Here is a 12572-nt window from a genome sequence, read left to right on the forward strand (position 1 = left end):
AGGAGGATCTATGGCGATCAAGAGAGTGTTAGTTTTGAAATTTTAGTTTTTATCTTTATGGTTAAACACACCCCAATTCCATAGGGGTGGTTCCGTTGGGGTTCTTATTCTCTCTGAATGCCCTATTTCGGATTGTATAAAAATTAGGTTTTATTCTCATTCTCATTGATATTATGGTTTGATATCTTATTGCGCACTCAATTGGCTTTATATTGCTCCATTATGCAGTTCTTGTCGCCTTTTGAGTATGAAATTTTTTTTTTTGCCCCCTACAAACTTTGTCACGTAAATTCCCGCTGCTATTGTTAGGCCCCCTCTCTTCTTATAAGCGTATGGTATAATCTTTGGGATGTAAGCTGCACTTACAGTTACCTGGGTAACTTGCGGATAGACTGTGTGCAGTATTGTTGTTTTAAACTTACTACACTTTTAGTCCCCCAACCCAAAAAAGAAAAAAAAAGGACACCATGAGAGTGAAAGAGAACAAAAAATTTCACTCAGGGTCCATCTACAGCAATAACACCAAGTAGTAAGTTAAACACAGCGACACTACCTGGGTCTATGAGCAACTTGCTGTAAAAAAAACCAATATAACAGTAATTTATGAACACATTCAAAGGACATAACAAGGAAAAATTGGGCTTTAGCTCTTTCAGCTTTCTTCAAACAAAATGAACCCCCCTGCTTACATCAATCAGGATCAGCAAACTAGATCTTCAACAATTTATTCTGAAAAGGGCTTATAACTTCTAAGAGAATCCCAAACTCCTTCCACAGATCCAATTGTTGCAGCCAATGTCACCAACAAACACACAATGCTCAATAATTGCATTGAAATCCACTTTCCACTGTATTTCCTGATCTTCTTCTGTTGAATGTACATTTCGATAGGGAAGTACACCGTAAGTGGCCAGAAACCTACTGCTCCAATGAATCCTACAACATCATTGAAGAAAGGAAACACGATGGCTAGAACAGTGCAAAGGACAACGAAAATTGTTCTCCAAACTAATCGAAACATATTGAGTTTGAATTTGAGGCGTTTGCTCGTGATCAAGGGTATTTCATGTGTCAAAAATTTTACATCCGGGTACTTTCTGGCAGTCCATGTCTCGAATGCAGCGAATAATGGTTGACTGTATACCTGATGATTATATATTGCAGTCAGTTACCTGTGAAATTGTATTTTTGATGGAGGAGGTGAACGATACTGTTACCTGGAAAGCACCGACCAAATGAACAACGACGCAAAGATTAGCGAAATCGACCAACCAGTAGGGTTCATAAAACCCAAAATCTGTCAATATGTTTCCTGGTGCTTTATTTCCAAAGGCGATATATCCCAGACAACCACAGAGGAAATAGAATGTGGTGGTTGTCGATACCCCAATTAGGGTTGCCTTCTTCATTACCTTGTTTTCTGCTGGAGGCGATCTCACTGTATCCTGAACAGCACCATTAAATTCAATAAACTTTTCTGCTGTGCAACTTACTAACGATTGCAAATTAGATGACATACCTGGATTTCGATCAGAATCATGGAGTACGAGTAAGCAAAGGCTATATCTCCAAGCGCTTGGAATGTTGTCCACACTTTACCAGCTGCACTAATATCAACTCCAACTTCCAATCCTGTAATTGAAGTGGCACTTTCTATATTTCCTGTTCATGAAAATGTTCATCAGACTCGTACTGTTATCACCTATAACGGGATTTTGAGATGGAGATTGACATTACCTGAGATTATTTTGGCAATCGAGAGTCCAATGGCGATAAATGAGTAAACAAAAGACATAATGGCAGCGACGATGGAGAGCCACCATAAGTCATGAAAATTTGGCAATTGCGACAGAAAAACCTGAGCGATACCGAAACCGATCATATACATACTCTCCGAAACTTTGCAATTTGCATCGTGACCCTCGTAGTGGAAACAATTTGCCTTGCTTATAGCCCTGTGACAATTAAGTAACTATTAAATTGCGCGCGCAGATAAGAAAAAAATGTTGTGTTAAACTCTTATTAATGAAATAAAGGAACTCTTACTGAGCACTGATCGACGCAGTGATAGTATAGCCAACAGCTGTTCCAAAGAGATTGACATACTGACAGATACCGCAAAGCCAATACTTAGTTGCATCAAGATTGGATTTAACAGCGTCCATGTAAGTGTAGTTTCTTTTTCCGTTGACAGGATCAGAGGTTCGATAACAGTCCGTTAAGAGGATGGAGGTGTAGTACGTGACGATTGAGAAGAGGAAGAGAACTAGCGGGCCAGCAATCCATCCGAGTTGGGCCATTGCCCAGCCCAATGAAAGAACGCCGGAGCCTATAACGGCTGTTATTATATGTGCACTTGCTGTCCACACCGTTCCTGAACATATGATATTATTGACATTATAGGCTACTTTGTAAAGTTTAATTTTCGGTATTTTATCCTGTACAAACAAAAGATGGACATATTCCAAGTTATGATTGGCATGTTATGCCGTCAAAAACTAGGAAAATCCAAATCTTGAAGAAAATATAAGGGATTAATTGCAAAAGGAACCTTGTGCTGAAGTTCCTAATTTATAATCGATAGAATCCCTACTGATTTTAAAAAAAAGAAACCCACGGTTGGGTATGATATTACATGAGCGATGGTTCGGTTGGATCTGTTGGATCGGTCCTACCTTGGTATCTAAAGTCAATTCTGTTCGAATACAAATTTATCAAAAACCCACGTGCAATTAGGACGTTCTGCGCCATTCACTGGGGGATGTTCTAAGCCATTCATGGGATTCTGATAAGATTTATCAAAACCTACATACAAATTTATCAAAAACCCACATACAAGGAATTCTAATAAGATTTGTATTCATTTGATTCTAAGAAAAAACCACCGGTTTCCTCAATGAAGACGTATCCACAACCCGCTTTCGTGCGGGTTCGGATCCAACGACCCTACCTACGCTGTGTGTGTCACCATGAACTTCTATATATAGCATTTGAAAAAGAATCCAGTTGACTACTGTACAGTAGATGCCAAATTGATTATCAAGGAATAAGAAAAGGCCGGAGGTTTGCAATTAATGCAATTTTGTATTTATTTGTGCACCTTGTTTACAGTGGGCCGGTTAGGGACCCATGCTAGCACGTGTATGTGTGCTCTGATTCGGATTCAATGAACCCATCAAAGTATCAGTCAACACGGAATGTTTTTGGCTGGCAATGTTAGATTTTTTTAAAAAAAAATCTCCTAGCTTTCAAATTTCTTATGTTGTTGAAAAATATCCATAGCGACTCCACTTCTCTCTATATCTAAAGTGAGAGAGAGTTACTAGTTGAACATTGTTGATGAGGATTACGATTTCAAATTGAGAGAGGGTTTCGAACTTCCTGCATAGAATCGTCAACAATTTTTCCATCCATACCATCACAAATTTTGAATAAGATTTTTTATTCCGACCATAATTCTTGACGGTGCAATCCAATTTTTCCTTAATTTCCTATGATCTCCATGAAAAAACCAAATGTCCCTAGACAAAATAATGAGTTTAGACTCTAAACAGAATAATTTTGAGAAAAAAGTTTCTCAAATAATAATTAATTTGATGACTGCCTAATTTTCTTGGGAAACATGATTTGATGTTTCCAAAGCTACTTAAATAGGAAGGATTCTCCAAGATTCTATTTCTTCTCTACTGTTAGAAGATTCCCTACACGTGTACCTGACGTGACTACTTAATTTCATATAAATCACTTTTATCCCAATAGCATAAAAAAAAACTTCAAAGAACATAGATGAAGCAAGCTGCAGGGGGGGAAAAAAGCTAGATTTTGATGAAACTGCGTTACAAAGTACTAATTCATTCACGTACTGCTTACTGTTCTTCGATAAGAAATCAAGCAAATTAAATTGGTCATTTTCCTCAAAGAAGAAAAGAGAACAGTACAATTGTTAGACTTGATGGAAAAGAAAACTGATTTCTTTTAGAAACGATCGATACAGAGAAAATTAGCCTACTCGACGATAACATGAACAAATCAAAAGAACTCGAATTAAAATTAAGAAAGAAGGCTCACCGGTTCTTCTTGCCTTGCCATCATCATCAACCTCGTCCAAATTTTTGTATGATTCCATCTCTTCAACTGTTGCGCTCCCTCTCTCCATCATCTCTCCACCTCCTCCCATCCCTCCCTCCCTCTCTCTCTCTCTCTCTCTCTCTCTCTCTCTCTGTCTAGAAACGAGCAAGCAATGAAACCGCGTCAAGGAGTGCTGTTGAATTTATACAAGCCCATAGGTACCGTACTAAAGACAAACGTGTCAAAATTGGAATATCTTAAAATAATAGAGAGGATAAAAAGGGAACACCCCGCTTAATTAAACATTTTTATTTCCTTAACGAGAGCAAGGGGCAGTGTGTTTGTGAATTTTATCTGCAATTTGACGAGCACTTTGGGGCCCACGCCAGAGAATTAGATCACAAATATAGGAAACTATCCCATATAAGTTTCCCTCTTTTAATGTGATCCTCTCTTTTGGGAAATACGATATCGGATTCGCATTACGGCAAATTTTTATTGCGTCGTCGGTCAGAATTAGGAGGAGGCTCCTCTAGTTGGCTTCAATTGGACGGACTAGAATGAGAGAGGACCTGGTTACTCTAATTTGCATCTCATAATTGAGCATCGAATAGAAATTATCTATGCAAAGACAGGAATAGTAAAAGGAGCGGGTAGAGATGATAAGGATCGAATAAGCTTCAACTTGATTGGTTTTATTGCTGTACTTAAGGGCTTTTTTTTTTCTTTTTTGAACAAGAGTTTTGTTTTCTTAGGACTTTTTATACATATCCTACAATAGTTATACATATAGGAGCGGGTAGAGAAAAGTTTCTTACTCTTGACATTTAATTTGCAAAGTAAGATGTCTAGAAAATTTATTGACTAGGAAAATCTATCTATCTAATCATATCATATCATACTTACTCATTATAAAAGTATGATTTTGGGCAAAACTTTCCATGACAAAAATAACATTGGTCCTTTTAAATATTACATTGTTATTCTATCCTAATTAAAATAGATAACAATAATGGGAAATTACGGAAAAAATATTTAAATATGTAGTATTTTAGATAAAAGATAGAGAATTAATAAGAATTTATTTTATATCTTTAAATTTAATTATTTATAGTAATTAGTAAATAGATAAATAGTTGTTATTCAATCCTAAAATATTTAAGTTAGGAGATATTAGTTTTTATCTTTAAATTTAATTATCTATAATAATTAGCAAAGACAAGAAAAATTATTATCCTATCCTACTAAACTACAACATCATGATGAAAGATAAGGATTTATATTTTTATCTTTAAATTTCATTTCCTATAATAATAACCAGTAAAGAGACAAATAGTTTTCAAATATTAAAGATCTGAGGGGTATGTATGTAAAAACCCCAACTTCATTTTTTTATTCAGCCCAAATAATTTTTAATTGGAAGAAAACTTCGTTATGGGTATGCACAAATAAGATTTTAAATTGAACAACATTCTCATTGTGAGCCGATATTGAATTACATTTAGGCCTATTTAGAATTATACGCCTTTACAGACATCTATTTTAGTACCTACGCATTTAAAAACTCATATTATATTAATTATACAAGTGTCATGCCCACGTTCGTTGTCCTTATGAGAGGTATGAAGAAATCTCGAAAGAGAAGTATCCCAGAATCGGACTCTCACTGTCCTTATGAGAGGTTAATCAGGGTAGTATTATCATAGTGTATAACTGCTCGAAGACTGATCAACGGAGGGTCTCGGTATTCAAGGGAATCTCTATCGAAGTGTCTAAATCTAAATCAAGACGCTTCTACAAGAAGAAATTTGCTGGTCATGATGACGAGTTTCCAGAAGTTACCATCAATGTGGCCGATAAAGGAAAATCGACAAGGCGTTACAGCCCTGAATCTTTCTCGGAGGCATCTCAGCGCATCGTTTGGTTACGGTCAGGAACTAGACGACCTAGACCAGACAGAGGACACTCCTCGGAGGATGAAACGTCAGACGCTAATTCCCCGATCACTTCCGACAATACGATGTCCAACACAATACAATCTTGTGAGGCGTTCATGATCAATGCTGAACAAATGGCCAAAATCATCGAAGACGCTTTGGCCAAGTAGAAAGAGAATTTCAAATTTGAAATGAAAATGACTGTGCAATGAATAAGGGAATTGCATAATCAACAGATTCAAGCATTATCAAATCAAATTAGTGAATCTAGCCGTCGTAACACTACCAATCAAGAAGATAGTGATTTAGACGTGGATAACAATCTCAACACTGTTACCCCTCCTGTTGACCAAAATACTAGAATGGTCCCACCGAGGATGACAATGCTGGGGGTGATCCAGTTGTTCCTCTTCGAAATCACCCAAAGAAGAATACGGTCAAGGACGAGAAAATAAAAGACCTAGAGAGCAAGATCAAAGAATTGATGTCCGCTCAAGAGATAAAGAAGACTGGTATTCCATGTCTCAACCCAAGGGAGTGGGAGTTAATCCCGTATCTGGCGAAGTTCAATCTAATTAACTTCACGCCGTTCGACGAAAAAGGCTCACCCACTCAACACCTGATTTACTTCAAGTCCCACCTGGGTGTGATCTTCGGTAATAAACCTTTGATGATCCGATCATTCGTTAGCACCCTTCGCGAGGCCGCCTTCGATTGGTACCGCTGTCTCAAGCCAGGAATTATCAATAGCTGGGACGACATGAAAAACTCGTTCCTCAACAACTTCTTCGACGATAACATCGGAGTGTCGATTGGAGCTCTTTTGGACGAGAAACAAAAGCACGGGGAGTCAGTTGATAGCTTTGTTAAATACTTTCACAACAAGACAGGGATCCTATCACAGAGGAATTCATTTTGCACACATGCCATGTAATGACAATGAATTTTTGATACTAGTTAAAATAATTTTATGGTATTTTAAAATATTTAATTATTAATTTTAAAAGAGTATTTATATTTTTCTCTATTTCTATAAGTTTCTATGATTTAAAATCTAAGTTTTATATTTATCTAAATAATTTAGATATTTATAAATTTATTTAGTGCAGTAAAAATTTCTGGAGTTTATCCGTTATGTTATCGATACTATTACGTATCATTATGAATAATATGTTATATTATTATTATTATTATTACATATTATTTTATATAATACGTTGTATTATTAATTACGTATTATTTGTATAATTTGTTGTATTATTTCTACTGTTACATATTATTGGTTGTATTAGTATAAGCGGTACATTTTATTATGTAGATAATTCTTCCATAATTATTTATTTTTAAATATGAGTAATTATATTTTTATTAATTATTCTTGTTTAATTGTACAATTAGTTGTATTATTTCTACTATTGCATATCAACTTTTGTATTAGCACAACTGGTACGCTTTGTTGTGTACATAATTATCCTATAATTATTTGATTTTAAATGTAAGTATATATATATTATTAATTATTATCTCTTAATCTTACAATTTGTTGTATTATTTCTTCTGTTGTGTATCAGCTATTATATTAATACAACTGGTACGTTTTTATTTATAAATAGTTATTTCATAATTATTTTGATTTTTAAATATTAGTAATTATTTATTTTAATTAATTTTTGTTTAATTCCCTAAACCCTAATTATATATATATATATATATATATATATATAACCTCCTCATCGCTAGGATTTTCCCTGCTCACCGTACCTCACCCTCTCTCCTCTCGTACTCTCGATCTCTAGCTGGCCGTCTCTCTCTCTCCTCTCGCTCTTCCCCGTCTCGTCAGCCCACCTCACCTCCCTCGTCGCCGTCGACTACACCTCCGGGCCACCGCTTTAAGCCCACTGCCGTCGACCACCTCCTAAACCGACACACCAAAAATTGATTCTTTTGCCCACCCAGTCCCCCCGTTAGCCGAGCCTCAACGACCGGTGCCTCCAACACCACCCCAACCCCCCAAATCTCCTCCTTCACACTGCACGCCCTCCTCCTACAACCACACCCCTCTCGCCGCCGACATCTTGCCGCGCCTCTACCTCACACACCTCGCTCTTGCCAACGCCCTGTCCTCTGCACCGAACGACTCCTAACTCAACCCCCGGCCAGCACTCTCCCAGCGCAGCGCCTCCCAATCCCCGACTCGCACAAGCCGTCCTAAACAAACCCCTTGCCAGCCCCACACCGCCACTCCTCTCCCCGAGTGCGCGCCCGATGCCACCAAGGCTCCTTTCCGACCAGCAGCGAGCCACCACTCTCACCAGATCCGACCAGCGACAACCAGCCTCCAGCTCGCCCAAACCCGATGCACGCGACGCGCACCCTGCCCGCGAACCCCATCTCGTCGCCAGCCGATTCAAATTCCGAGCCCGACATCGCCATCTCCCCTATGCGCCCATCGCTCGATCGACCACGACCCGCTATCCGGCAAACCCTCGTCACCGTTCACACCCAACACACTCTGACTGACGCTCTTCAGACTCGCTCAGATAAACTCCGCGACTCGGACGATTGGGTTGAATCGTTTGATGTACTCGAGGTAAGATCCTGATATTCTTTGACTCGTTGTTTGTAGGCTGTTTAAAAATCATAGTAGATAGCTGATCCCTATCAAACCTCAACTAACAATCTTGACAAAGAAAAATACAATCAGATGACTTTCATGTCAACAAATGAAAGCTGCAAGAAGAGGATTTTCATGTAGATCGAGAAATGTTACAATTTGACGATCTTCATGACGATTGATGAAAGGCCTGATTCAATAGCCTTAGCAATCAACTGTGAGAGTTACAATCTGACGACTCTCACACCCCAAATAGCTAAAGAAAAAATCACTGAATGATGGTCTTTGTAATGCTCTGAAGAAGAGATTACAAGTCAACAATTTCTTCTAAAACACAGAACTCATCCCTGCGTTTAAAATTCGAAACACAGGTGGCCCCTACGTTTTCAACATCCGGCAGACGCCCAACTCCGTGTCTCTAGCCTAAGACGCAGAGTTAGGGTCCCAAATACCGACCTGGGTGTTTGAATCATTCAAACATGAGCCGAACGGTTTCAAAATCGTTTTCTCCACGATCTGAGGAAATCACACCCACTTAGGAGTGGATTAATGGGTTAGTTACACCCCTTATCCCCCTATAAATCTCAACAAACTCAACTGAATAAAGGCTGGAATTTTTAGGCAGTTCGAAGAGGATTTTTTGGATCAGATCATCCATGAGATCTCGAGGCAGTGATCTTGAGCAACAGAAGATTTTTAGAGATTTAACACTTGGCTTATTAACCAGATTTTTAGTTAAAACAACTCTTTTCACAAGAGTTTAAGCTCGTTCCGAGTCATATAAAACTCGTCAAGAGTTCCTTTTAAAACTTACCACGTAAGTTAGTTGTTCTAGTGAATTGAGACGTACAAATCATCAATGGAGAGTAAACTCGACGCAAGCATTCAAGGGATGCACTCCATCACCACCGTGGAGAACCCAGAATTAAACAAAGGGGAGAATCTCCATTGATTCTCTTTTCTTTTGTAATCAGGAAATTCAAATTATAATTAAGTTTGAGAGAGTTGTAAACATTCTTTTTCTAAGTAGTTAGAGAGAATAAAATCAAATACAATTTTTTATTATTTTCTTATTACAAATTTTTTCACCAAACAAAAGATGGGTGACTCTGCTGGGGACTAGCTTTCCTGATGACGAAGTGGTGGTGCAAGCCGACATCCATCTTGCTGGAACCACCATCGAAACTCTCGTCGTTGAGTTTGACCAAGCCAAGTACGAGGAAGCTCTTTCCTCTGGATCGCTTAGCCCTAAGGCTAGGCACAACATCTGCAAGATCTCCAAAGAGATCAAAACTGTTGCTACAGTGCTAAAGAAAGCCCTCTCCTTTGGTCAAGAATGCTCAAACAACCCCTCCTCTTAAGGAATGAGCTCCGCCTTTGCCAAACTCGTTCAACGAGTTAAAAATTCCACACCCATGTTGACACGACGTGTCATAGGTCGTAAAAGGCCTATGACGGAGGAAAGTCCAATCAACACTGATGATGTTGCTACCAATGCATTGAAACAAGCCAAAAAGAACGTTGCTCGAAGAAGAAGAAGATCCATATGATGAGCGTACTTACGAAATAGCCGATGTCTTGACCAACGCGAAGATCGTGTTTGTGAGCCTCTGCCTGAGCGTTGCATTTCTGCTCCAGAATGCACGCTTCGTGGCGACGAGCCTAACTACGAGCCTCGTGTGATACAACTTAAACGCAAACCTCAGTAGTGCGTTGTTCATCCAAAACGTAGCCCTCGGGAAAACATTTCTAAAGCTGAATGCAACTCTCACGAGTGCGTTTCCGAGCCAGAACGTAGGTCTTCAGACTATGTTGATCATTATGGACGCAGTACCCAGGAATGCATTTTCACAAGTAAACGTACACCTCAGGGGTGCATTTCAACATCCAAACGTTACCCCCCAAGGGCTTCTTTCCTCAAGTAAACGCACACTTCAGGGGTGCGTTTCAACATCCAAACATGACCCCCAATGGCACGTTTCCTTAACTAAACACACACCTCAGAAGTGCGTTCAACCAAAATGTGATCCCCGAGGACACGTTTCACTTCAAGAATGCAGGCCTTGGTCTTGTGTTCACAAATCCAAACGCGACCATCACATTTCTTCTCCTGAACACGACGAAGTCTGCCAAGTTCAGAAAGATCAACATGGATTTAAAATTCATGTTCGTCAAGAACCAGTCCCACCCACTAACGAGCAAAGGATTCCATCTCTATCCTCACGCTCCGTGAAAGATCCATCCCAAGTCTCTGATTTACGTGAATTTCTATCAAGAGGGCAACCTGCACAACAAATAGCTCATTACTGTAGGCATATAAAATTGCTTATAGGTCCCTTAGCATAGCTCGGCACAAACCGACGAACCAACGAGGCGACGAGATCGACGAATCGCACGCAAGCAACGGAATACATCCGTTCGCATTTGGAATCAAGCCAAGTGTTAAAGAGTCAACGAGTGATCCAACCAAGGACAAACTCGGACGAATCACGATCGAATCAAGATCAGTTTCGGAGTCGAACTCAGAAGCGGATTTACTGCCTAACCAGGATCCAGATTTACTGCCAAATCAGGAATCGGATTTACTGCCTAATCAGGATCCAGATTTACTGCCATTGACGTTGCCTTTGGCGGGCACGTTTTCTCTGCTTCTGGCGGAGTAGAGTCACGACTCTAACGCCCCCTCTGAGATATGCGGCACAGCATCAGGGATGGCGACAGAAGGCAAATGAATATAGTGGCACAGGAAACTTGGCTAGGACAATCTGCAATCGATCTACTGGAGGTAATCGTCAGCCCGCGATGCGACTTTGGCATCAAACGGGGCGAGATCTTCGTTGTGTTCGACTCCTCTTCACCAGTAACGAGTTTTGTTTCCTGGAGGAGAAGTTGGACTTCTTGGACTTGCCGGGGGAGGTAGATCGGACGAGGAGAAAGGTAATCCTCGAACTTGGTCCTGACTGAACTGTTATTCGACTTCCTCACGACGGACGATTGAGATCCGCGCTGCGACGCTCTGATCGTCGTCCGGCGAGATCGGGCTCCACTGGTGGTCGCCAGATTGTTGCTGGAAAATCGTTGGCTTTCTTTGTTATTGATTCATTGTCATCTTGCGTTACAAGCTTTTGAGTTTACACAAAGATCGGTTACAATGAAAATCAAAGAAAAATAAAAGATTACAACTTTTCTTCCTTCTGTGTCGAAGAGATCACGAGCCTCGCTGTTTTGGCGTGCGCTCGGCTTTGTGGATTCTTTGCCTGCGCCGGGGGTTTGTTGCCCGGACCTCGAACTCTCCGAGCTCCGCGCGAGATCTAAGATCCCCGAAGACTCCCAGGATCTTACGCAGTACAACGAACGGGTTATACTATTTTCACCAAGGAAATAATAGGGGGTAGGATTGTTCACTAAGGAACATCGGGTCCAAGTCCTTCGGGATCTAAGAGCCACTTAGATCGCGGAGTGTAGCAACGTAGATCTGAGATCGGTCCTCATACGAACTCCTGCCTTATTTGGGTTGATTGATGCGGTCGAATATCACAAGAATCTGGGATGTCCATGTCCTCGAAGTCCAAACTTGAATCTTGTTAATTCTGAGTCCTTTGAGTTCAGCAGGGCTTCGCTTCCAAAAATTTCCAAACTTTTGAACCAAATGAACCAAGGGGCCTATGTATAGGCTCCCTTTACTATGCCCGCATGACAACTTCGGCCCCTCTGGGTGGCCCGCGAAATGACACCATGTCGGCCACCTCTGGCTGGCCGCGAATGACAACTGGTCGGCCTCTGGTGGGCCCGCGAAATGACACTGTCGGCCACGCTCTGGTTTTGTGGTTTTTGCCGGGTTTTTTCCGGTATCGTGATTCGGTTGATTAAGAATCGATTAGCAGTAAATCAAGATTTCCTGATTGGGCAGTAAATCTGGATACTGATTAGGCAGTAAACTGATTGCCTGGATT

At 40.2% G+C, this 12572-nt stretch overlaps 1 protein-coding gene across 1 annotated transcript; it reads right to left on the reverse strand.

The window, feature by feature from the left end:
• Positions 563-4213, reverse strand: LOC109826887 (amino acid permease 4-like). The gene is made up of 6 exons (XM_020393906.1): positions 4069-4213; positions 2047-2374; positions 1738-1955; positions 1520-1662; positions 1218-1445; positions 563-1144 (listed from the first exon to the last, which is right to left on the reverse strand). The coding sequence occupies exons 1-6, from the start codon at positions 4175-4177 to the stop codon at positions 725-727; spliced, it is 1446 nt and encodes a 481-aa protein (XP_020249495.1). The 5' UTR covers positions 4178-4213; the 3' UTR covers positions 563-724.

Source organism: Asparagus officinalis, chromosome 1, assembly GCF_001876935.1.
Source record: "Asparagus officinalis chromosome 1, Aspof.V1, whole genome shotgun sequence".
NCBI lineage: Eukaryota > Viridiplantae > Streptophyta > Magnoliopsida > Asparagales > Asparagaceae > Asparagus > Asparagus officinalis.